Below are 25,920 nucleotides of genomic sequence, written 5' to 3'. Positions count from 1 at the left end.
CAATGCTACTATGTTAAAATTCATAACATATCAGACGGTTGCCCTAACATATTAAGTAGCCCTAAAATACAGAAAACCAAAATAATATAACTAAATTACCTTTTTAGAATAAACCAGACTGTCCAGTTAATAAAAAAGCCTCACTGATAAACATGAACACACTTTGTCACCACTCTTACTCTTACCTGCTGTAGTCTACAGTTGAGGAGCAGGAACATCCGAAGCAAATGGTTTATCAAGGCTAATCTAGCTCTCTATAAATGTTACAAAATAGAAAAATGAAAAACCCTGGTTTGCAACAACCACATCTTCCACATAAACAGAGGAGAATCTCACCATGAAGTGAGACGTAGACAAGAAGTCAAGCCCAAATTCTTTGACTATCTTGGGATGGCACACTTCTACAATCACGTCACATCGCCTGTAAAACACAGTTTGAAAATTATTTTAAAAATATGTCACGAAACATTCTGTGCATGTTGTCTATGCTAGCACAGAGATCACATAAGATCCAAATACTGGTGTTTAAAATATGAGCTTGTGCACCTTTCTGCAAAGGAGGCTAGGTCACCAAGTATGAGTTCATCAGGAACCAAACCTTTGAGCTTGTCAACATTTCTGTTCCAAACAAAAGCCAGTGTTAGACCGAGAGCAGCTCCATCTTTAAGGATCCTCTCCACCAGGAACTGCCCTAAAGTGCACGCACACATGCACATGCACACACACACACATGCATTGATCTAAGCAAAATACTCATATAATAAAATCTTACAATGTAATATGTCAGAAAGTGTTTTAAAGGGGGAGTTCACACCTAGATGTCCATAACCTACAACACCAATCCTTTGGAATGAAGAGCTGGTTGCCATGTCCTGTGCTGACAAAAGAAAACATGCTGAGAATAGCCTAGAATAACACAAACCAAAACAGACATATACAAGTCTGCTTTCAACATTACTTCCTATTTTTACATCTATAACATTTTATTTATTGCTTTACTCACCAGATAATCCAACACCTCTGCAGAGCTGCGCTTCTCCCAATGTGAAGCACAACAAACGGCCCACAACTCCGGGAATTGTGGGAAATCACAGTACAAAGTTTAGAGAGGCCATAGTTAATCATTGATAGTTCTCAGTGTGTGAAATTATCACACCAATGAGCTTCCATCCATTCAAGCAATTTCAAGTGCATTCAGAATCTCTAGTAAAGTGCAACAAAAAAACAAACAGTGTATGACAGATGAGACATACATTGATTCACATTACTTATATTACTTATTACATGTACTGTACATCAATCAACCCATTTACATTTCTCCTGCATGCACAATGTAACTATGTGTTTCCTTTTTTTGTTTAAACTATATTGCTTTTATATTTATAGCTCTGTTTTTTTCTGTTCTTGTTGGAGCAATTGAAAGCAGTGTGGCCATCTGGTGAACTACAATACAATGCAATGTAAAATCATTTTTTTTCTTTATTAAGATTATCCTTTGAACAAAACCCCTCAAAATGTGTCACATATCACATTGTAAACATATGTTGGCAAATAGTTTTTGCTTTGACATTAAACAGTTGTGAAAACACAGTTTCCAGCCTTGACATACAAGAGTCTTTTTCTCTCTGTGGTCAAAGTTGTTGCAGAGATCAATAGTTCATTTTGCATCACCTACAAGGTTAATAGATATGATTTAAAGGACTCTATCAAAAGAAATCCCTTTCTGCCCATTACCACACCATTAATTTGACATTACCAACAATCACCAGAAGTTTACATGTACAGCAATAAAAAAGGACCTTTATCACACGAGTTTCATACTAGTTCAACTTTGCCCCTTGTGTGTTTGTGTCACCAATATAGCCCAGCAGAAGAGGTGAAAGGTCAGCCGTTTGTCCATGAGAACTCAACACGGAGAACACTGATTATCTGAGTACAATCAGAAGGCAAGGATCAGTCCAAAGTTCATTTGCTGTGAAATACCAACATAGAGAGACACAGCAGAGATTTGAGACAGGGGAACAGGACAAGAAGATCTGAGGATTATGTGTTGGTGACAAAGACCGTAAAGGCAGATTGGCAAAGACAGGAGATAAAATACAAGGTGCGTAGAAGGATCCAGCTGGGACATCTGCTTGAGCCTACGGCAGTTCTGATTCTGAGACAATGGACATCCTTGAGACAGCTGCCTATGACAGAAGGCAGAGGAGAAACATGGTACCAAATATTCCTTACAACCAATCATTGGCCAATAGTTGTTCATGTTAGTTTAATTTTCTCGATGTGAAAAGGATAAACTCATAATTTCAGCCAACTCTTCAAATTTATGCTGTGACATGTCTCCCCTTTCTTTCTGTAATTTCCTCTCTATCAGTCCTGTGCTCTCCTTTTTTCTCTCTCGCCTTTCTTTTTATCCACAGCTGTGTACTTCTACCTGTGGACGCCTGACTCACCCGCTTCCATCATATCTGCGGGTATCAAATCAGCACCAACACTCCTATTGGCTGCAGCAGTGCTGAGCTGGAATGGAGGGCAGAGTGTCTTGGGTGTGGCAGGAGGACTCCTCTTCTCTGCTGTTGGTGACTGCTGTCTGGTATGGCCTGAGCTTTTTCTGCATGGTAAGAATTTGTTCATCAATGAAATACAAATCTAGGCACTTTCCAAATGCAAAATAAGCTGCAGGTTGGCTTTATAATTAGAGAATGTACATTGCACGTTTAGTACCTCATGTAATGGCATGTTGCACAGAGTATAGAGGGGGTCAGCCATCAACTACAAGATTGGTGGTTTGATCCCAGACATCTGCAGCCAAATGTCAGTGTCCTTGAGCAAGAACCCCAAAATGCTCCTCGGGCACTGTATGTCTGTCTACTGCTCCTAATGCTTAGGATAGGTTAAATGCAGATTGAATTTCCCTACATTGTACTGCAGTTGTGACAAATAAAGTTTTATTTGTATACAAAATATAAATGTGTTATGTGATCAAAAGAACCCTCTAAATTTAAGTTGCACTTTCATTAAGCAAATAATTGATTGGCCTATTTATTGATGTACTGTAGGTCCTTAACATGTCACACATCTGTTTCAGGAATGGGTGCATTTGCTGTGGCTCATTTGCTGTACTCACTCACCTTCCTCTCCAGTCGCTATGTGGCACATTCCTCTTCCTCGTCCTCCTGGATCCGTTTTCTATATCTGATCCTGTTCATGGTGGGAGGAGGTTTCTACATCTACATTTATCCATTTCTGCAGAAGGCACCAAACTCAGACATACTGCTTCCAGCTGTGGGGGTCTACGTTGTTTTAATTTCTGTAATGGGGGCATTAGCCATCAGAACCTGCCATGCGGCAACACTGTTGGGAAGTTTGTCTTTCCTGGTGTCTGACCTGTCATTGGCTCTGCAGGTTTTCAAGGTGACAGATCCAATTGAGCATGGTAATGCTATTGTCATGGTGACATATTATTTGGCACAGCTACTAATAGCTGTGGGTGATGTAAAGGCAGTGGAGAAGGATGACTTTGCAAAATGGAAGAGGTCCTAATCAGCATCTCTGTGGATAAGTCTGAAGTACCTCCATCACCCTAAAACTACCTATTAATACTTTCGTAGGTCTTTGAGTTTTTTTTATGTGAACCAATCAAAGAAGGACAAAGAGGAAAATAGGACAGTTCTTCTACTGGTCAGCACTTGACAGCTACAAGAGATAAAAAGAGCATTTTTCAATGTCAAGATATTTTACTATGTGTTTCCAGTTTGCATTTGAAATATCATACAAATAGTCATAACATGTTAAAATACCATGGTAACAAAACTTAAAGAAACCCCACAAATATCACTTTAGAATAATATCTGTATTCTCTGAATTGTGCCAAAATATTTTAATTTTGCATGACATCCATGTTTATGTGTAGGTTGTGCATGTGATGGCAACATTTTTCATTTGTAAGCTGGCTATTACATGTATAAATACTCCAATGTTGTTTTATTATTAATAAATAAATATGGTGTAAAACATAAACAATGTCCATAATTCTGAGAAATTTTGTAAGAGACAATCAACTAAAAGGAAATGAATAAACTTTAACTCAGAGATTTCAGACAATGCTAACTTACAACAATTAATTCCTGGTTGCATGTGCAACTAAATTAACATTCAGGATGTAAATATTAACAACTCAAACAGAAAATACATACTACCTGTGAGGGAGATTGGTATTTGGTTAGGTATTACATTTAAGATGTGAAGAAATGAAAACACTGGACTAAAAGTAACAGCCTACTTGAGAAGTATTTTTATACATTAGAGCTATTTACACAGTACAATCCAGCTCCCGCACTGCATGCAAAATATGGACAGCATCTGTCCTAATAGACAAAAACTTTGCTCAACATCTACAATCCAGATCATAAGTGTTCTATTCTTTACATCTTTGCACACTGATACCAAACCAGGTGAGGTAAATAAGACTTCAGCGATCCATCCCATTGTCCTCTGACTGCTGCCCGCGGAAACAAGTAACCCTCATACGCTCACAGAAGTCCAGTTCTTCCTGTTGGAAACAAAACTGTGACTTTGAATGTTGTTTCCTGGACAACAATAAAGCTTTGTCCTAGACAATAGATTTTTTTTTTTTTACTGATATCTTCATTTGCCTAAAAGTATAATTGTCTTATGGATGGCTTCTAGTTGGCACTTAAAAATGCATTAAGTCAGAAGTTTGTTGCTTTTTCTTTAGACTTACTATTTCAATATTGTTGTACACGTTTACTCTCTTCTGCTTGCTTATAAAAGTAAAAAGGACTAAAAGAATTGTTTAGGTCTACATTCACACAACAACCAAAGTTTACCATATTTTACCATCAGGATTAAAACCATAGGCATTACCTGGCTTTCTTCTTTTCCTTGGAGCTCTTTGGATAGCTGTCTGAGTAACTCCTCCAGACCCAAAGCAGGATTCCTGCACTCTTTGAGACCCTGTGGACAGTCTTCCACCAGACTAGACAATACATCAGACACACAAAAGAGTATAACTACTAATGAACAATGAATTAATGTCAACTTGTGAGTGTTGGAGAAAGCAAAGTTGAAATTAAGAGAAGATGTTTCTTACCAGCAAAGGGCGCCAAGCACATGTTCATGGAAATCTGCGTGTGGTGTGCGAAGAATAGATACCAGCTGCTGTATCATACCCATGGAAACAACTGTGTCTGCAGAAAGAAGGACAAATATATAGATAATATATCAGTCCAAACTGCCAGCTCATCAGTCATCAGTTACAGGCTACAGGCTATTATAATTATCATTAGCAAACTTCTTTTTGTAAAATAATGAGTGATCTGTTGGTCATAGCTTTTTTTTTATGTGTGAATATCGGATCTTTTAATTTACAGAATAGGATTTTACAGGTCAATCATTGCCAGATGTTCAGACTTAAGCTGTGATGGCAAAAAAACACCCCAGACTTAGTTAAACACACTGTTCTTTTTTGATTCTTCTCTCATTCGTACCTTTCTGTTCAGGATGTGACATGAGCAGGTTTAGCAGAAGGAATGCAGACTTAGTTCTGAGCTTTTCGTTGTCCGACTGCATGCCTCGCATCAGCATTGAGAAGCCATCATGGGACAAGAATGCCTGGAGTCCTGCCTCTTGCTCTCGAACCAGACCTGAAGTCACAACAGGATACAGTTACAGTCTGTTCTGAGAACTGTATCCTGAACGTCAAATCTAGTCTAAAGTTTTTACACTCTTTAAATGCTGTCAGAAAAAACAATTAATGCTTCTGATCAAACTACTAGTCAGTAACATTATTAGCCAGTTTCAAGTAAACCGTATTCAACATTGAGCGAATTTTTGTAGCTTTGTCATACTCACATGACACAGCATAAAGGGCTTTCACTCTGACGGTGGGGTGGGGGTCTGAGTCTGTCAGCTGCAGCAGTTTTGGCAATGCCCCGATGCTAAACAAGTGGACCTGCACCTGCGACATGTTCTGGGCACAGATAGCAATAAGATGGGCAGCACGCCACCTCAGTCCACTTTGGGCATGACACAGATACTGGGATAGGCACAATTCCAGTCCACCAAGAGTCATTAGGTCTGTGAAGCACAGGAATAGGGGACAAAGTCAGGATAGGACCAACATCTAGTGTATTTGTTTTGTTTTATTTTTTTATATATGTTTTTCATAACCTCCAGTCAGCTAGTAGTTCAAAGTCCATGCTAACAACTGCTTGGAAAATATCAACTCTAATACTGTTTATAACAAACCTCTAGCATTGTCCAGGTTCTCACACAACTCTGACAGCAATTCAAAGGCTGATTCCCGCTCATCTTCGTCCTCTTCATCCCTCTCCTCCTCTCCTTCTCGCTCCCTTTCTCTCCTTCCTTCTTTGCTTAAGACGGCCAAGCAGTGCTTTATCTGCTCCACTTCATCCATTGGGCCTTTACAGACTTCTGCAAGAGCATCTCCCAGCCATGTCTTCCTCTGTAACAAATAAAGAGTACAAGAATGTTGCTCACCATTGATGAAAGTTAGAGGTCTTCATGGGTCCAAATTAAAAACCTGTACTCCCTAAAATGGACTGTCCTTTTAGAAAATCATTATTAAATATTATCATTGTTATAATTTCAGAAGAAACCATGGGGCACTGGGATACATTTTGTTTTGGTTCTGATAGAGAGAGAGAGAGACATTGTGAGAAACAATGGATAACATATAACCTTGTGTTGGAACAATGCCTGCAAAAGTTTTGAGCACTTGAAGAGCACTTGTGTCTAGGGCTGTAACTAAAATTAGTTTCATCATCAATAAATGACATAAAATAGCCTTTTACAATTTCCCACAGTCCATGTCGCAAAAATTCCAAGATGTTTACTTCAAAAGCATAGAAAAGAAAAACAACAAATCTTAAAATTGTAGTAGTTGACACCAGTAAATATGGGCTTTTCCCGCTTGAGTTTAAACAATCAATAACCAAAAAAAGACTAGCTAGTCTAAAGTAACGTGAGAACTAACTGACGTGGACTAGAAAGTCTGGAACAAACGTTGTATGCGTTGTGTGTTAGGTGCAATGTATTTTTAACAGGCCCTCACCTCCTCTGACATGGGTTCAACAGTGGCAGGACCCTCTGCGGCTGAACCAGCATCCACTGCTAGACGCAGGACCCCCTGAAGGTTCTGGGGATATCTCCTAGTTGGTCTGTCTTCTGCCATGATGTGCACTGCTGAGGTGCAAAACAAGAAACATCAACAAGACAAGGACAACCGGATTCAGAAATGATGTGCAGTAGACAGGGCCTGTGAAAATGAATCAAATATACAGGAAGCAAACCCAGAAGACAGTTTTAAACTTTACTCTCTGATGACCCTGGCATTACCCTTGCACTACCTCTAGGACCCCATTCACTGAAATTCGACAGTAACGTTACAGCTAATTAGTTTACATCACTAGAATCATGCTAAATTAAAAAAAAATTAAAAAACGCAGTAGCTATATAATCCTTAATCTTAACACAATTTACCTTTACAAGAGTCCTATAAAGCTGTATTGGAAAAATAGACACACTGGGTCTTTTTAAAACAAGTTAACTTCCCTTTAACACAGATACACGAATAGGCTAGAAGAACATTCTAGCTAACGTAACGTTAGCTGCTCCCACGAGTAGCAAGAGGCTGCCATGCTGTACCGTAAACCTTGAACCAAATTGGCAAGCAAAATGTTTTTCTGAACTCTTTCCTTGTCTCCTGTGTCATTTAAGTATTCATATTTTCTATGCTAATTCAGTACTTTAAAATTATAATATTGTAAAATTGACAGTATTATTACCTTGGCATTTAAAAGGCACAACAGTAAACTACCTTTTTCTACAGAAACTCCGCGTATTAGCATGTTTAAGGTAAATCAGTGACGTTGGTACGCACGACGTTCAGAGAGTAACAGTAAAAGTAAGATAAGATAGGAATCGCACCTCGTGAAATTTCAATTAATTGCAACAAAATAATGATAATTTCCTCATGTCGTGCAGCCCCAAAATATTGTTACAACATATCTGATTTTGACGATTGATTTAGATTTTGATATTAACACATTTGTTAAAAGCGTGACAAGGAAAAAGCAAACTATTTTCCACACATGCCACACATAAAATAAGGAAGTTGGAGAAATGAATACAAAACATTAGCTTTTAAAATAACTTAAAAAACTACTCAGTCTGATCTGCTCGTATCCTAAAACCTGAAGTTTGGCACTTTCTCTTATTGAATAACTTGTAGTCGTGTCTTCATGTGTATTATTATCATTAGTAGTAGCCTAGTGGTATTGAAAACACAATTAACACCATTTGTGGTGGTAGTATTCTACTAGTATACCGTTCTAACCAATCTGTTTGAAACGCCACAACGCCATTTTTGTCGTGGGCGACAATATTGGAGCTGGTGAGGTACTCTCTTCATTTTATGATCGTCTTGGTTTTGCCTCAACATCCAAGATGGCGGCGCTTGTGGGACTGCGTGCGTGTTTCTCCGGTAAATTAGCTTACTTTTCTTGTAGTAAAGGACTCTATATGCATTTCTAGTGCTTGATTGATTCATAGCACCCATGTTTGTTCTGCACATAAAATAATATGTTATTTGGGTTTGTAGAAACATATTCTATCATGGAAAAAGAGATGCTGCTGTCGCTTCAATAGCAGCGCAAGGTCACGTTACCAATGATTGTTAGATAACGATACAGCTAGCTGAGAATGAGAACTGACTGATGAATCATGATTGAAACTAGCTAATATTGTAGACAGCTAGATATTGAAACCAACTAACAGCAGCTCATTTGGAGGAGAATGACAGTGTCGGGTCTTCCCTTCTGCTTCAAATGGTTTGTTAGCTAAATACAAGCTGCTACAGCGCTGCTTTCAGCTAATTACCTGATGTAAACTGTAAATCAGATTCAAAAACTCTGACATACTCCAGTTTCTATCATCAGATAATCACGAGAGTGCAAAACATTCATGCTTATTTTAAAGTATGTGAGTGTTTGTTTTGAATTCAAATGACTGATGCTTTACCTCCTTAATTATTTGACCCTGGCATTATTTTATATTAGATAGTCAGCAAAGATGTATGAACTGAAAATGGAGACAAATTATTGCTATCAACAGATGTCTACATACTGTATATTTTGCAGTGAGACTGAAAAAGGAAAAATAATAGTTTAAATGTCTCTCTAAAAAGGGTTTACTGGAACACATGGTGGAATTATACACTAGATAGTCATGTCAAATAATCAGCCATTTTCAAAATTTATGTAATTCTCATATTTTGTTTCCCTCTTCTCAGCTCTTCAGCTGTCTTCGCCATGCCTCCTGCACAGCTCCTTTAAGTTGGTGAGTGTGCACACAAACTGCAGTCTACAGACTGTTTAACATGGATTTTGAAACTGTATAATTCCTGTGCTTTTTTTGTCTTTTAGTCTGCTGTGCCCCTGAGTCGGCGGACCTTTGCTGCCGAGGCTAAGAAGACATACAGCAGGGACAAGCCCCATGTGAACATTGGAACAATTGGTCATGTTGATCACGGAAAGACAACCCTGACTGCTGCCATCACAAAAGGTGGAGTCACTGACATCCTGTGTTTTACTCTATACTGGCCCAGATTACCTTAAATCTAACATTACTTGGATCTAGAGACTGAGTTTGCTCTTATAACCTACAAAAAAAATGTGATTCCTCATTTATATATATATGTGTGTGTGTGTGTGTGTGTGTGTGTGTGTGTGTGTGTGTGTGTAGTTTTGGGTAACAAGAAATCAGAAATGTGACCTTGGTGTGCTTTTGGGTCTTCAGTGCTCGCTGACGCTGGTGGTGCTAACTATAAAAAGTACGAGGACATTGACAATGCCCCTGAAGAGAAGGCCAGAGGAATCACCATCAATGCCTCTCATGTAGAATACACCACAGCCAACAGACATTATGCTCACACAGACTGCCCTGGTCATGCTGACTATGTCAAGGTAATCTGCCTTTCTACAAAGCAACGGGCCTGGCCTGGAAAGTGCTGAACATAATGCAGCTTTGTTGTTATTTTAACTGATCAGAATCCTTGTTTCTCCTTAAGCATTTCAACTTTAATTATTTACATTATAAACAACTTAAGTGTAATTAATTACCTCGACATGTTCTTTTTTTAGAACATGATTACAGGCACCGCTCAGATGGACGGCTGCATCCTGGTGGTGGCAGCCACTGACGGCCAGATGCCTCAGACACGAGAGCACCTCCTGTTGGCCAGACAGATTGGGGTCGAGCATGTTGTGGTTTTTATCAACAAGGCTGACGCCGTGGAGGACCGAGAGATGGTGGAACTGGTGGAGATCGAGATCCGCGAGCTGCTCACAGAGTTCGGCTATGATGGCGAGAACACACCAGTTGTGATAGGCTCAGCCCTCTGCGCCCTGGAGGTGAGGGGAACGCTGGCAGTCATTTTTCTTACAATTTAAATAATACTTTGCTGATCTTAACTACTAGTGGTTTACAGCTCTGTCAGCCACTTTTGCATGGTTTTAACAACGAGCTATAGTCAAAATAATGGTTCAGTCAGCAGAATCTTGTGGCTAATTGCAGTAAATTTTGATTCTCTAACGGGAGGCATCTAGATGTGATTTGACTTAATGATTTTTGTTTTCCTCCATCTCAGAACAGAGAGCCTGAACTCGGTGTAAATGCAGTGATGAGTCTGCTGGAGATTGTGGATTCTTACGTTCCTCTGCCCAAAAGAGAGCTGGAAAAAGCTTTTCTTCTGCCCATTGAAGGAGTTTACTCAATCCCAGGTAGGAAACTACAAGAAATGCAACTTGCCCTTTTCTGTAGTTGCCTCTGTTCAGTGGTAACGTTTTATGACTGACTTGCACCTCCTAGCTGTAAAATTGCACCAACTCAAAACGAGTCAGATGTTAGTGACGTGAAAAAGTTATATGCTCTAAATTTGAGTGTTATCATTTGTGTCCTTCAGGCAGAGGTACAGTGGTGACGGGCACTATGGAGAGGGGTATCATCAAGAAAGGAGACGACTGTGAGTTTGTGGGCCACAATCGCAGCTTCAAGTCAGTGGTTACAGGTGAGCATAAGGGGGGGGAAAAGCACCTGAAACTCAGGAGGAGCTGTTTTGTTACTTACAAAGCTCATTACCACAGCTTGACAAATTTGCAGACAGGTCACAATATAAAGGAAAAATCTGAATCAATGAGTGGAGAAACTTTATAAATGGAGACACCTCCATACATGGCATTAGGGCCTCACTGAATTGTTTGAGTATCTAAATATGAATCATATAACATGACCTTCACAACCTCAAAATGTTAGCCCAGTTGAACAACCACTGTATGGGTGATTATGTGCTGATATGTTTAGCTTAAATTATACTTCACTGTATGAGTGGTGGTGTTGACACAAGAATTTCACCTAGCCTATTTTGTTTAGGTATTGAGATGTTCCACAAGTCTCTGGACCGGGCAGAAGCCGGAGACAACCTGGGCGCTCTGGTCCGAGGACTGAAGAGAGAAGATATAAGGAGAGGAATGGTGATGTGTAAACCAGGATCCATCCAGCCTTACCAGAAAATCAAGGCCCAGGTCTGAGAGCACAAACCTATTGACAGACTAATAGTCACATTTATTTTTATTTATTACATTACTACTGGCCAAAGAGCAGTTTTGAAAGCAAACTGTGAGACCAGACAGATGCCGGACACAAGTCATGTTTCCATCTAATTGTCAAGAGAATTTAAAGCAAACTTTTAAAAATGTCGCAGAAAAGAATAATGCAAATTAGAAATGTTCCCATCAACTGGTTTAGAGCAAATAAACTATGCTTCTCAAATTGACGTTACGCATGGTCGTAGATTGCAATCCGGCTTGCTAAATCAAAGAGTTTAGAAGCTAAGTTCTTTGGCTAAATGGAGAGAAGAAGCATTGTACAAGTTGGCCACCTGTGCAGAATACAGGGTTGTGGAAGAGACATTTGGTGTCAGCGACAACCGTTCACTGCTGTGTATAGCAGTGAACGGTGTATGTATACTGTGTATACGCCGTGTGCAGGCCCATTTGATTCGAGCTATTGAACCAATTACCCGACGTGGCTGAGGCACAGGCTATAGCGTACCGCAACTCCACTACGCACGTTGTGTCACAAGGGTACAGCGCACTGGATGGGACCCACATCTCGATCCCTCCCCCATACAGTGGATACCGGACTATCGTCATGTGAGCTACACCTTCGCTACATCACAACTTAGTCAGCAAGGCTGTTTCCATCTCCAATTTTTTTGCATTAATTCTTTTTTCAAAAAAGATTCCGCAAAGAAGTTTTTAAGCTCGCGTGAGGTGCAAAAACCACCTCACGCGAGCTTAAAAACTTCTTTGCGGAATTAAGGACGTTTTTTGTGCTGTTTCCATCAACAATTTCTAATGTGATACTTCAAAATGCACATAAAAATACGCTGACGAAAACATGACTACAGACACTGTATCTACTCCCAAAGCTAAATAGTTAGACATAGGATGTTAATGTTGTTTTTGTATGTGTTTTGTTTAATTTTTACTATTTGACAGAGTGCAATGATGCAAATGAACGTCTGTTACATTCAAGCCCTTGCCTAATGAGTTCACACAGTGCTAATTAAGCCTATTAGCTGCTAGTTTGGCTCCCTGATTGGTTACACAATATGTCAGTCTACCTGTTTTACTCAATACTTTGACATGCAGCAAGGATGGAGAGACCACAGCATGCAGCTGCTTCTCTTAAGCATGTCCCCAGTGTTTGTGTAATTAATCTCACAGCCAGAGGGGGGAGGCACTTCAGCTTTAAAATAAAAATGCACACGTCACCGTCTAGTAACTGAAAAGTTGATGTGTGTGTGACATGTTTGTGCTTCTTGTATTACAGGTGTATGTTCTGAGTAAGGAAGAGGGAGGCAGACACAAACCTTTTGTCACCAACTTCATGCCCGTCATGTTCTCTCTAACCTGGGACATGGCCTGCAGAGTCACTCTGCCCGACGGCAAGGTTTGTTTGTGTGTGTCGGACTGTCAGTGAATGGATGTTTTTAAAAAAGGGTTTGAGTCCCATCCAAAACAGTTCACGCAGCTAGTGCATGTATTTATGTTATCTTATCTTAATGTACTTTATGTAACTTCAGTATGTTTCAGGTCACATATGTACATAGAGATTCAAAAATTTACGCTCAAATGGCTTTATTTATTTAATATAATTGAATTATAAGTTTCAAAAAAGGTAGTATTGAATTCAGACCAGTTGGATTTTAATTTTATTACAGCGCATCACTATGTATTTGCAAATAGGGTGTTGGTGTACACCAGTTTATATGTTTTCAACATAAAAACATAATTTACTTTTTATGCTTCTTGCATTTGTAAACAATGTAGTACAATAGGATTTTGAAGGACAGTAACCACTCTGTCTGTCGTTGTCATCTTTGTTAAGGAAATGGTGATGCCAGGGGAGGACACTTCCTTGACGCTCACGCTCCGCCAGCCAATGGTTTTGGAGAAAGGCCAGAGGTTCACTCTGAGAGACGGAAATAGAACCATCGGCACCGGCCTGGTCACAGACATCCTGGCAGTTAAAGATGAAGACCAGTGCAACTGGGGCTGAAAGGGAAACTCAGCAGAGAGGACTGGGATGGGGGGAGGGTATGCTCGGGGTGCGGGGAGGAAGGGTCTGTGGTTGTCTGTCTGGTCAATTCAAATAATAGAAACATGCAAATAGCATAAACCCATGCACAAACCTCAAACAGAAATTGACTCAAATAAATGCATGGCTCTGTTAGGGTTTACCCAACCAAAATATCTGAAATGTTTAGCACTGGTTTTATGTTTAAAGCCCAAACTGTCAAAAATCCGTCATTAATGTAATAAAATCTATTTAATAATGCCTCCTTTGTTTAGTGGTATTTGCTAGCCAGGTGATTTTCCAAAAGCAAATGCACAAAAAAGAACATTTTATAAATAAACAAGAAGTATATTCCTTTCTGTTACATGTGCTATGCATAAATACTGCCAAGTCAAAATGTGTTTCATGAAAAAGGCCTGTGCGATTTGCATATTACTGCATGTTACAAGATCAACAAGGTTAATATGTCACATGGAAGCAGGAAAGAGGAAGTCAGAGCATCTTTCTTAACTGTATTTTTACTGATTAGCTGTAAAAGAGTTGAATAAAATAAAACTGATAACTTAAACATTACATTCATTCTACAATTTGAGCTTAATATATTTATTGACATATTTGGACTATAAACTCCATTAGTCAACTAGGTGAAGATGTTTTGAAATGTAATGAAAGCGATAACCCTGCTGATCACTTCAGCGTGGTGTGCTAGCGTGAGAGGTGATGGATTACAAGTTTGACTTGTCTGACTCTCCTGTTGTGCCTTCAAGGTCAGATAAAGTATTCCTTTATTAAAAAGGTTTAATATGTACTTAAAATAGAGTAAAATAAAGTGTACCAAGTATTGCAGCAATTAATGTAATACTTAAGCACCATACAATACGTCTGTCAGTATCTTTTTCTTTTTTGTTATAACATTTTTAAATTTTTATTTAAAGAGCCAAATAAAAATGCAAAACATTGGTCCAGATGACAACATACAGAAAAGTACACCCCACACACCGAAGGAGGCACAGTGCACCTTTTCCACAAACTTCTGTCAGTCATCTTATGGTTCTATTAAAAAATAGTTTTGTCAATTGCTCCATTTACAGTCTTAAAGATGCCCTGCCGCACGTATTTCATTAGTTTGTGGTAATGTCTGAAGTTCTACTATGGACTCTGTAACATTTTCTGTGTAAAAAATGTTTAAAGCCATTCTAGCGTGGCATAGAAAGCCTGCATGAAGACTTGATTTGTGCTGGTTCTCATTCAAATTCAACGAGCTAAGCTGCTTGACTCTGATTGGCTAATGGCTATCCAATGACAGCTTGGTTATCAGCATCCTTTACCCAGCGCAACTGGGCAAGCTCATGAATAGTAATGAGCTCAGCAATATGACGTCAGACTGACCAGCTTTTGTAATTGGCCTGATTTCTCCACTTACTTTTCAGTGGCTAGAGCTGACAGAAGAGGTAGCAGTTCATTTTCACATTCACGACATAACACAAACACATATGGATCTAACATATTTCAAAAAATGCAAGTAAAAAAGTAAAAAAGCCTGAGAGAAATTATCCTCAAGTGTGGTTGACATTGGAGATCCTAATGGTTTATGAAGGTATAGCTTTATTTAGTAGATCATATCAGCTTGATAGTCCACAATGAGCCTGTTGGTGTTTGTTAGCGTCCTTTCTGCTCAATAATAACCAGCAGGAAGTTCTCCAGTTGCTCTGTGTTTGCTGTAGGTATTTGAGTCAGTGCCTCCTGTAATCCAATCAGCCTGTTGCTGTAATCAAATACTGTATGTCTGCAGGAGTCGAGGCTTCTAGTAGTACTGAGTGATGTGCTCAGCTGGAGGGTGAATGTCTCCATAAGCAAAATAACTTTGAGAGACAGATGATCAGACAGTAAACACTAGTAATACTCTGCTTTAACTGGATCACGAGGATAGTGCTGATCCACTGGATGTGGTTCAAATCAGTGTTCACCTGTGGCTGATGTTTGCCGAATCATGTTAAGACACGTGTTCACATGTTGTTCATGTTGACAACAGCTGTGTTGTACATAAATACATGAGATACATTACACTGTCAGCTTTAAACATTATTAGTTTGATTGCCTCAATAATAAAAGTAAAGGTGACACTGGACTTCAACCACCTTATTTGCATGTAACAAATACTGGTTTATAAACTACTACAATGTAGTTGGAAGCCGCTATAGACCTTTTTAAGTGTTAATATATTTATCAACAACTAAATCCTTCAGTGAAGCATTCAAAGACATAATTAGCAATTGAAAAAAAAAGGACCAATGCAACATTGTAAAAGTGCTGAAATACGGGGGAAAAAAAACCTTCATTCAAAACACTGATGGGCGACTGAGGGGGTCAGGGCACTGAGAAAGCGTTCAGTGGCATATACGCAGATGGGAAACAAGAAACTCTGATTTCTGACTGAAATTTTCCACGCAGTACAATACATTGGAAAATCTTGATGTTATCTGTAGTGATTCTATTTCTGGTTTTTGTGATACTGTCAAAAAGGTATATTTGGTAATGATAAGTGGCCTCATCTTTTATATTTATGTTTCTTTTCATGTTTAAAGCCACAGTGCACAGTTTTTGTCTCCTCCATAAGGAATTCTTAATAATGACAACAAAACTGTTGGCGCATCAGCATGATACAAGCCTTCCGTGATCACGCACCACCCCCACCCCTCCTCCATGCAGTTGCTAGTGGCCGATGAGGACACTGAGGATTAAAAAAACATGATGCACTCTTCAGAAAAGGTAATTATCTTCACTCTATTTTAAGTTATGCTCTACAGCTTTAACCTGCTTATTTTAGATAACACGACTCCAGAAACAAATCATTTATGTTTACTAATGATTTTTAGTAAGGACGACTAATGTAAACTGGATTTGTCTACTGCATCAACTTACCGCTCTGTGTTAATACAACTTCACCCGTTAAGTTTCACCTTGTGTAAAAACTTAGACGGTTTAAGGCAACAGGTTTCCACACACATTTCTAGTAAAGTCAACTAATATGGGATAACAGTTTATACTGTGTTATATAGAAATACATTAATAAACGCTTAAAATGTGCTGATAATTTCAGAGAATGTCTGATTATGACTAAATTATAGTGAGGTAAAAATTCAAGTGAAAACATTGTTTTTTTTATTATTATGATTAATATTATTATTATTATAGGATAAGCCATGCTGAATATTTCAGTGTTAAGTGTTAGGTGTTGTACATTGATTTTTCTTTTGTTTTTGAAAGTAAAGACAATTCTCTCGGTCTCCTTTGTGTAGCTTCACCTGGGGACAGTTAGACAGCTGTTTGAATTACAGGCTAATGCACTCTGATTTCTAAAACCTTTCCTTTATCACATTTTCCCAGTCAGGGTTTTTTCCAACCAGCAATCTTCCATTCATAAGTTCACTCCTCTAACCTTTAAACTCTCCACACCCCTCAAAAGAATAAAACAACACTTTCTTAGCTATCTGATCTGGCTGTGAATGGAAATGGAACTGTAATATGGTAACAGGAATGTGGTAAGAATGATTTCCTTGAGTTGATCTGTCCTGAGTTGATATCACATCTCTACGGCAAGGACGACAATACTTTAAGGCTTATTTCCAGCTCATCTTCCAACACAATGACTGACTCTGACCAGAAGCTCTTTACATCAGAGTCTTGCCTAGATGGATGGTTACATTCCAGAAACACAACAAGCCAAAGAGCATCCAAAACATTGAATTGACATTTTTAGCCGAGGTATATTAAAATGGCACCAGAAAGACATTAACAGCTTTGTATCTACTACTTTTATGTCAGAGAGAGCAATCAAGCTGTCCTCTGGGAGCTTTTGGGGTTTTTGGTCCATTGGCCCTGACTGAGGATACTTATTTAGGGGATTTCATGTTTTCAAACACAAATTCTTAAACTCAAGTGGCATTATGCCTTGTCTCTAAGGTCTTATGATGGCAAAGACCAAATTTGAAGTTGATCGGATGAAATCTCTAGGAGGAGTTTGTCAAAGTACGACATGTGGAAATGGCCATAATTTCACTAATTTCAGAATCAGAATCCGCTTTATTTTGAACTTTCAATTCAAAATGGTGGCCCTCTTGTTGGGTTTAGGGTATTGCTCCAATGAGCATGTTTGTACATCTTGACATGCTACATAAGTGTACCAAGTTTCGTTACTCTACGTTAAACGTACCACAGGGGCTAAATTTTTTTTTCACTTTGTAGGGGACACTGGCGAGCCATTTTTGTCAGAAACCCTTAAATTACATACATTTTCACCAGACTTGATGCGACCGCCAATTTTGGTGAGTTTTTGAGTATGTTAAGCCCCTGGAAGAAAGAAAGAAGGAATACTTCCTTCAGTTTCAATTGGGCCTTCACCGCTGTCGGCGCTTGGGCCCTAATGAATCAGGTCTTGTATATCTGGAGTGATGGCTAAAGGAGAAGAAGTGCAGCTGTTGCATCATATTACTTTTTTCCACCCTCCACCTCCCTCTGGCAGCTGAGGGAAACCAGCAAAGAATAGAACTGCTGCAATTAAGGCCAAATTTGCCTTTCAACAACCCACTCTGCATGTTGGAAGACTGACCCTCCACGGCTTCTTCATCCTCCAACACTGCCGAGTGGGTGAGAAGCTCAGTTTATTCTCAGTGCTCCTTCCATCACACAGCACCGCACAACGGATGCAGCACTCTTAAAGTAAGAAAGAGACTGTCATTTGTCGCTCAAGATTACTTCCTGAAAGTTAAATGCGTGAAAGAGTAGAATATTTGGCTGAATGTCACGGGATGGGACTTGATGCCAGGATAAAAGTTTAATATCTCATACACTCGCTCTTTAGCTCCTTAGCTGACAGGTCATATACAAGATCTTGGATGTACAGTAGGTACCACCAACCCATAGATACAATGATATTGCATTCATATCTGTCCATTTCACATGACTTTTAACAAGCATTAATAAGCATTTACCATCAGTAGCAGTTGTGTGCTGTGTCTATGTTCATGTTTATGTGTGTGTGTGTGTGTGTGTGTGTGTGTGTGTGTGTGTGTGTGTGTGTGTGTGTGTGTGTGTGTGTGTGTGCTGTGTGTGTGTGTGTGTGTGTGTGTGTGCGCGTGTGTTCAAGGTTACAGGGCAGTGAAATCAAGCGGTACTGCCAAGTCTTGTCTGTACATATGCAAAGACATGCCTGATTGGTTGCATAAGAGTGAAAGAAGAAACCTCTGACCCCAACCAGATATCATCCCACCAAATCACTGCCATAAACTACAATCCATTCCTCCATGTTTATCAAATAGCTCCCACTTTACCATCCCATTTATTTGTTTTAACTCAACAACAAATGCATTCAACAGTTGTGTATTGTTAAAATAATCCCTGCCCTTTTTGTCTGTCTGCCATGAAGGAAAAAGAAAACTGTTTGCTTTGTGAGATATATTTTATTGTGGTAATCAACTTCTTTTTATGTCAATTTATATATTGTTGTCTCACACAACAAACTAAAACCTTATGTGAGGAAAACAAAGTACAACTCAAAGAATCAGATTGCTTCAAATGCATTTAGTGGAAGACAAGAGGTCGTTCAGTTCAGTAGACATTACTTCAGTCCATCAAGCAAAGAGAGTATTTCCAGTTTCTTGCTTTGATTAAGACATGTATGACATTAACACAGATTGTTTTCGACAACGTTTTAATACTTAGTGTCTCTTCAGCCAGAAAGATGTTAAAACCAAAACAATAAAGATTTATTTACAATAACGGCCTAACAAATGTACAAATTAGCTATCTGTCCTCTGACTTGGTTCAAATATCAGTGGAACCACAATTTGTTTCTGAAGCAAGCCCATTCTGATATTTTCGGCACAAGTCAGCAAGATATACTGCAAATACAAATGTGTTGAAATTTGCTGAAATGGCAGTCAGGTGTAGTAAGTGCACCCACATGGAGCTATTAGTTTGAGAAATGTGGAGGGAAAACAAAGTAATCTCACCTGGGATGAGTGAAGCAGTGGTACACAGTCTGACCTAAACTCTTTATTACTTTACACATTAATAGTAAGAGAAAGAAAGAGAATAATGCCTCTGGAGAAGAACTGAGAAAAAGTATATATAAATTAGGACGCTTATGTCTCGCAATTAAAAATGCGAGACACGCGATTGAATAAATGTTTCTTGATTGCCTGCATGTCTGCTTGTTTTCACATTAATGTAATGTGCCAAGGGTTATCTCAAGGTATGGTTTAAATTGTTTACACTGATTTCCAGTTAGACAAATCACATAATCTTCAAACTCATTAAGTACTTTAAATTAAATTGTATTAAGATATATATATATATATATATATATATATATATATATATATATATATATATATTAATACAAGTGATTACAGAACATGTAAATATGAGAATATTCTTTAAGAGACACTCTCAGATATATTCTTAGTACTGTATTTGTCTTGTGTGCGAGGTTCCCGTGGTCAATATTGGTGTTATTTTGGATTTGGCCTTAAAACTTAAAAGAGGCATATCTTGAAAAACTCACTTTTGAAATACTGTGAAGTAAACAGGCAGTCAGTTTTTTTTGTGGGCTGTCTAGCTTTTAGCCAGTGAGAGTGAAATGTAATCAACGATTGTCTGCTAAAAAATGATAAGCTTTTGTCTACCACTGCCTCAAATCAAGGACCCATTGTTTCTGAAAATACTTGCTTTCGAGCGTTAAATCTACTTATTATTGTAAATTGCATGTTGCTTTGGAAGAATGAAAAGTTTCACAGGTGTAGCAACACCAAGGGGAGCAGGGCTTGGTAAAAAAAGCTCAGTCACTCAGTTTATTCTCAAAAACGTTTCTGGTAAACTGTTGAAAAAGAAACTACACATTTATATCTACTGAGGTCAAATGTTTCTCACTGGCTAATATATTCATAAATGTCTTCCCTTTTTGTGATAGAAATATTTAAAACTCTACCTTGTCATGTGCCCCCCATAGTTAGATTATACATGCATGCATGTACTGTATATTAGTATGTATGCCAACTTCAATATTCTACATTGTATAATGTAGAATATTTAGTCTTATTGTTCACAAAAGTAATATCATTAAGAGGAAAATCCACTGATAATCTACACTTCTGTTTTTTACCAAATTAATCAGGAGAAATATTCCCAAGGTTTAGTTTCCTAAACATCATCTGCAAAGTGTCAGTTTCACTCCACACTTGTTGCAAACTATGAAACATTTCTCAAAATATTCATACAAAACTTTGCTATTGTCATAGACTTTATGACTAGTTTTGTCTGAAAATTGAAACATGACAGGTTGTTTTTCATTAAAGCTCCATAATTTTCGGGAAAGCACAAGAATAAATCCAACGAGAAATGTTCTTGCTTTTCTGACGGAGATCATTACGGCAGTTTCTCCACCTTTATTGGTATCCTCATGTCAGGAGAACGACAGTCATAGGGCTCTTCACATGACGCTTGCACTGCTCTGCATCCAAAAACAAACCAAACTAGCAACAGCCAAAGGTTAGATCTCTGATTCTTTATGGGAGGACTTTTGATCATCCCCAGGAATGGCCTGCTCATTCACTAGCTCTGTTGAACACTTTCGGTCTTCCTCTTTCTCCACATACCCCTCCTCCTCCTCATCTTTGCTGATGAAGACCAGCTCATTCTCATAGCAGAAAGAGTTGGCGCCAGATGTTGGGAATTTTCTCTCCATGTCCTTGGCACTGCATCTGGGGGTGGACAGTACTTCGTATGTTTTGTGAAAGTAAGCATAATCTATCCTGTACTGGCTCTTCTCCTCAAAGATGACGGGCTCAAAGCGGTGACCCCACAGAATCTCTGAAGGTAGGTAAGAGCTGCGTGCCTGCGTCGTCATGGCTGTGGCCTCCACCAACCCCTCAAGTATAATTACTATCTCAAAGTCAGATGTTTCAAGATCTTGTTTACTTATGCCAAACAGTGGACTTTCTTCATTAATCTCATGTATGACAGTCAGGGGTGCAACCAGAAAAAGGCGGTCTGTGCCATTGTCATAACCTACGTTCATGTCAATCTGATCCAAGGGGATGTATTCGCCTTCCTCTGTGTAACGGGGTTTGACAAGCTGGGCTCGTACATGAGCTTCCACAATGTGGCTCTTCCTTAGATTAGCAACCCTAAACATGAAGCACAGTTTCCCATCGCGCAAAGCGATGACTGCATTGTGGCTGAACAGTAGAGTCTCTGCACGTTTTTTGGGCCTTGCCATCTTGGCCATGATGGCACCGATCATGAAGGCATCGATGATGCAGCCCATGATGGACTGAAAGACCACCATGAAGATAGCAACTGGGCATTCCTCTGTCACACAGCGAGCACCATACCCAATGGTTGTCTGGGTCTCAACAGAGAACAGGAAAGCTGCCACAAAGGTGTTAACCTGCATGACACAAGGAACAAAGTTGTCATTCTCTTTAGGATGTTCCATGTCACCGTGTAGGAGGCCAATGACCCAGTATGCCAGGCCGAAAGTTAGCCAGGACACCACAAACACCAGGCTGAATAGCAAGAACATGTATCGCCAGCGGACGTCCACACACGTGGTGAAAATGTCAGATATGTACCGCTGTGACTTCTCATCCATGTTTGAAAAGTGGATGTTGCATTGTCCAGCCTTGCTGACAAACCGGCTGTGGTATTTGCGTCTTGTGTGAATCTTGCCATTACCGAAGCTGCCCACAGCAGGCATGGTACTTAGTCTCAGGCCGTCTTCTTCACAGGACACAAAGCTGTGATGGTGGGCCCTTCCCACACTCATGCCTCAGTGGGGCACAGCGATGTGTTTGGATCATATAAAAAAGGGACAAGGCTCAGAGGAAGTGCACAGCTCCGCCCAAAACAGTGTCTGTGTCAACTGGAATTGAGAAGTGAGGCACAAAAGTATTTTCCTGTAAAGGAAGGACAGGTAAAATGTTAGTATTTGTATAAATGTAAAGTGACGATATCACCTGAAAAGTGAAATATGAATTAATGTACCTTTGTTTGAACAGACATACAGTAATGTTTGTAATAGTACATTAACGTGTTGCTGCTTCCAGACCCAGCAGAAACATTACACATTAAATACACTGGACACGGCCAATGAACATGATGTACATTTCCCCTTCAAATTTTCCTCGTAAGTAGCTTCAGTGTAAGATAAAAGAACTTCAGTTTGAAATAACATACATTCTCTATCTACACATTGTCTCTTTGTTCCATACTTTTTATTATAACTACTTTTGACTGCTTGTTTAGGACAGACTTCTGCTATTTATGATATACTTAAACAAGATATAGACTTTTCTAAAGATTCACTCACTGTCAACCCATATTGTTAAGGAGATGGTTACTAATAATGGCTTGATTTACAAAGCTTTCCTAGTAACTGGTGATTTAGTAACAACTCTTGATTGTTTTTCCTCTCAATATAAATGTTGTTGATGAATGTAATTTACAATTAGGTGTTTTGGTGCTGTTGAGACATGGATTTATTTACGCTACACAATTTAGGACAGGCATGCAAATGATACAGTTTTACATAGATTTCAAACATAACTACATTTAAATTTTAACATATCCTTTCAGACATTTTATTTTCTGTCCTTCCTCTCTTTCAACCCTGCTCTATTGGGAATACTCTGGTGGATACAATATATGTATCTCTAATCAACAAGGTACAGAAATAGCCAGCTAATCCAATGCCCTGCCATTTTATGTGACGTATCTTCTGTTTCCTCCAGCTGGCACAACTATTAGAGTCACTGGAGTACTGTGATGAGGCTGTGTGATTCCCTTGTGAGGCTGGACTGGAAAATAATATGGGCTGAAAAAGACGGGGCAGAAAATTGGATATCATAGAAAAGGCTTCAGATCCAAATGGTTTGATGGTAATCGATGGAATCACTTCAGGCACATTAACGGAAATAATATTCTAAAAAAGGGAAACTTCATCCAATTGCAGCCTCCAACACGTCCTAGAAATAAAATGTGTTACAGTTTCCATGTGACTTCCAGCAAACTGTGTGCCATGAAGTTTTGAATGGTTATTGATAGTAAGAACCAGTATTATATGGTAAATTTAATCAGATTCCTTCTCAGCATCCTGTTCACACAGAAACACATTACACAAAGGAAGACAATTGAGATTCCAGGGTATTATCAGCAACAGGTTTATAGTTAATGTGTAACAATCTACAGCCATGTTAGTGGCTCTGTGTTAGCAACATGCTAACATGCTCGTATAATGGTAACCATTGCTATTGCTAATAGTTTAGCATGTTGGCATGCTAACATGTGCTAATTAGTACAAAGCTACACTGACATTCATGTGGTAGGTATTTGGTCATAAACAAAAAATGTTGGGCATATTGAATTTTTTACCTGATGATGGCTGGTTGTTGATTAGTTCAAGTTTATTGTCATATGTGTATAAGAACAGTGAAATGCTTTTTTTATTTCAAGAGGCAAGATGCAGTTGAACATCAAATAATGTGCCTCAACGAATGGGACTTATAAAGCAACTGAGATTTCATCCTCCTAAATAACCAAATGGGGTCACAAAGGCTGCCGTGCAGGTGTCCCCACTATTGATACACTATAGCTATAGACATCAATACATTGTACAGAACAGTAACTTAAAGTAAATTATGAATTTGATATATACTTTCTGTACAGATTCAACCCTCGACCTGAACCGAGTACAGACTCCAGGATGACAATTGATAACAACAAATTTGACATTATGTGCATGTTTGAGTATGGATATGTGTGTGTTTTTATGCAGTAGTTTCTGTTTCTCAATGCTCTAGTTGCTAGGAAGCAAAGGTTATTAATATCTAATGTTCTGTCTGACTGCTTCTCAGCTCTCAAAGGAGCCACTCTTTGCCTGCTGGGCTGTGAACTCAGCACTGGAGCACAGATGAGTCTGTTTCTCTCCTGATCACGATATAATCTCAGGGTATGGTTTGATTTGTTCACACTGATTTCCAAGTAGACTATTTTTTATTGTTGTCACATAATCTTCAAACTCATTGAGTACTTTAAATTAAATTGTATCAAGATATAATATATATCCAAATATGTTTGAATTAAATAATGAGAGACAGCCCACAGGTCTCTTTTAAAAGGTCTTGGCTACAGTATTATATTTATGTTTTTTTCTGTCTAAAGCAGCTTACCTTGTATGCAGGTCTTCCCAATAAATGTTAATTTCCAACTTTCCTTTTTTCTCCCAGGTCTTTTAGCCAAACTGCTGCATCCTTCTCCTTGAGCTTTCTTCAAATCTTCTCTTTTGTTACGGGTAGAACCACTCTATCCTCCTGAGGCAGAGAAGTAAATGGCCACAGAGTACCATCATGTCTGTGCCTCCTACTTTAAATGTGTCTCTTTTTCCACTCAATACGCAGGGCATTACAATTGCTCCTTCTGTCAAGTCCTCCAAAGTTATTGCTCGACTGATATCCAGTTGATCAGACCAGACAAGAAATTAGAAAATGACTTTAGTGAAGAACTGAAGTCATAATTTGAACCACTGAAATAGCAGAACGACTTGATAACAGCTTTCTTAAATTAAATGTCTGTAGGACTCACATGGCCTTTAGGGTCCAATCCATTCACAAAATTAGTCCCTCACAGCTTATTTCAGAGTCATGGGCAGTTGACAGTCTTACACTTTCTTGGTATATCAGCTATCTGATCTTGTTCTGCTGCAGATCCCACTCTGTATCCCACATCCAGTGAACTATTGCTCACTGCTCAGCTCTCGTCCTCCCCCTCCCTTCACGGTGTCACTGTAGATTCTTGGCATTTGGAGACGAAGTGCTCTTCCCCTACCAAGGACTAGGACTGATGTGTACCAGAGAGACCAGCTATGACCAGAACACAAACATGTACGATTAATTTCTAGATTGGCACATTGGGTGTATTATTGGTCCAGAGGTAATTAGGTGGGTATAAATGGAAGTAAAGTTAACACTTCTAATTCACTGCCATACTCTATAATGTTGTCTTTATTTTCTAACTGAAAACAAACTCCATTTTGACTCATTCATAAAGCAAAGCAGCTCCTGTTGAACACGCTGGACTTTGAAAAGCCCATGTAGGCAGTTCCTTGCTGAAAATCACTCATTTGTCTTGTGTGTGTGCATGGCTGGAGGAAGGAGGAAATCAGTGAATAATGAGTGTATC

At 39.0% G+C, this 25,920-nt stretch overlaps 5 protein-coding genes across 9 annotated transcripts in view; 2 read left to right on the top strand and 3 right to left on the bottom strand.

Moving 5' to 3' along the window:
- aspdh (aspartate dehydrogenase domain containing) overlaps positions 1 to 1,078 on the bottom strand; it is a 2,679-nt gene extending 1,601 nt beyond the window's left edge. The window contains exons 1-4 of one of the 2 annotated variants that reach the window (XM_032538736.1): positions 1,004 to 1,078; positions 815 to 877; positions 547 to 691; positions 337 to 421 (exon numbers count right to left, since the gene is read on the bottom strand). In XM_032538736.1, coding sequence (XP_032394627.1) covers positions 337 to 421; positions 547 to 691; positions 815 to 869 — 285 coding nt within the window. In that variant the 5' untranslated portion in view covers positions 870 to 877; positions 1,004 to 1,078. The remainder of the gene's footprint in view (positions 1 to 336; positions 422 to 546; positions 692 to 814; positions 878 to 1,003) is intronic. The other variant, XM_032538735.1, reaches the window with a different exon arrangement.
- An 850-nt stretch (positions 1,079 to 1,928) lies between these two features.
- On the top strand, positions 1,929 to 3,824 carry tmem86b (transmembrane protein 86B). Its single transcript, XM_032538737.1, has 3 exons — positions 1,929 to 2,217; positions 2,375 to 2,618; positions 3,089 to 3,824. The coding sequence occupies exons 1-3, from the start codon at positions 2,167 to 2,169 to the stop codon at positions 3,541 to 3,543; spliced, it is 750 nt and encodes a 249-aa protein (XP_032394628.1). The 5' UTR covers positions 1,929 to 2,166; the 3' UTR covers positions 3,544 to 3,824.
- A 450-nt stretch (positions 3,825 to 4,274) lies between these two features.
- hspbp1 (HSPA (heat shock 70kDa) binding protein, cytoplasmic cochaperone 1) lies at positions 4,275 to 7,910 on the bottom strand. Of its 2 annotated transcripts, none has more exons than XM_032538730.1 (8): positions 7,830 to 7,910; positions 7,097 to 7,227; positions 6,271 to 6,487; positions 5,875 to 6,099; positions 5,511 to 5,666; positions 5,114 to 5,210; positions 4,888 to 4,999; positions 4,275 to 4,552 (listed from the first exon to the last, which is right to left on the bottom strand). In XM_032538730.1, the coding sequence occupies exons 2-8, from the start codon at positions 7,214 to 7,216 to the stop codon at positions 4,472 to 4,474; spliced, it is 1,008 nt and encodes a 335-aa protein (XP_032394621.1). In that variant the 5' UTR covers positions 7,217 to 7,227; positions 7,830 to 7,910; the 3' UTR covers positions 4,275 to 4,471. The 2 variants fall into 2 exon arrangements, with proteins under 2 accessions (XP_032394621.1, XP_032394620.1); XM_032538729.1 differs by lacking the exon at positions 7,830 to 7,910 and adding an exon at positions 7,525 to 7,714.
- A 353-nt stretch (positions 7,911 to 8,263) lies between these two features.
- On the top strand, positions 8,264 to 13,944 carry tufm (Tu translation elongation factor, mitochondrial). Of its 2 annotated transcripts, none has more exons than XM_032538713.1 (10): positions 8,264 to 8,527; positions 9,335 to 9,381; positions 9,468 to 9,606; positions 9,841 to 10,007; positions 10,185 to 10,454; positions 10,691 to 10,823; positions 11,006 to 11,110; positions 11,473 to 11,624; positions 12,937 to 13,049; positions 13,488 to 13,944. In XM_032538713.1, exons 1-10 carry the CDS (start codon positions 8,491 to 8,493, stop codon positions 13,663 to 13,665), a joined length of 1,341 nt encoding a protein of 446 aa, XP_032394604.1. In that variant the 5' UTR covers positions 8,264 to 8,490; the 3' UTR covers positions 13,666 to 13,944. The 2 variants fall into 2 exon arrangements, with proteins under 2 accessions (XP_032394604.1, XP_032394603.1); XM_032538712.1 differs by having other exon boundaries at positions 8,265 to 8,527; positions 12,937 to 13,056; positions 13,495 to 13,944.
- Positions 13,945 to 19,168: 5,224 nt separating this feature from the next.
- Positions 19,169 to 25,530, bottom strand: kcnj12b (potassium inwardly rectifying channel subfamily J member 12b). 2 transcript variants are annotated; one of them, XM_032538716.1, is made up of 3 exons: positions 24,912 to 25,530; positions 22,729 to 23,557; positions 19,169 to 22,640 (listed from the first exon to the last, which is right to left on the bottom strand). In XM_032538716.1, the coding sequence occupies exon 3, from the start codon at positions 22,508 to 22,510 to the stop codon at positions 21,233 to 21,235; it is 1,278 nt and encodes a 425-aa protein (XP_032394607.1). In that variant the 5' UTR covers positions 22,511 to 22,640; positions 22,729 to 23,557; positions 24,912 to 25,530; the 3' UTR covers positions 19,169 to 21,232. The 2 variants fall into 2 exon arrangements, with proteins under 2 accessions (XP_032394607.1, XP_032394608.1); XM_032538717.1 differs by lacking the exon at positions 22,729 to 23,557 and having other exon boundaries at positions 24,912 to 25,052; positions 25,324 to 25,525.
- Between the last annotated feature and the right edge of the window lie 390 nt (positions 25,531 to 25,920).

This window comes from Etheostoma spectabile, chromosome 15 (genome assembly GCF_008692095.1).
Source record: "Etheostoma spectabile isolate EspeVRDwgs_2016 chromosome 15, UIUC_Espe_1.0, whole genome shotgun sequence".
NCBI lineage: Eukaryota > Metazoa > Chordata > Actinopteri > Perciformes > Percidae > Etheostoma > Etheostoma spectabile.
Note: the sequence above shows the minus strand (reverse complement) of the source record. Positions and strands in the feature narration are given on the sequence as shown.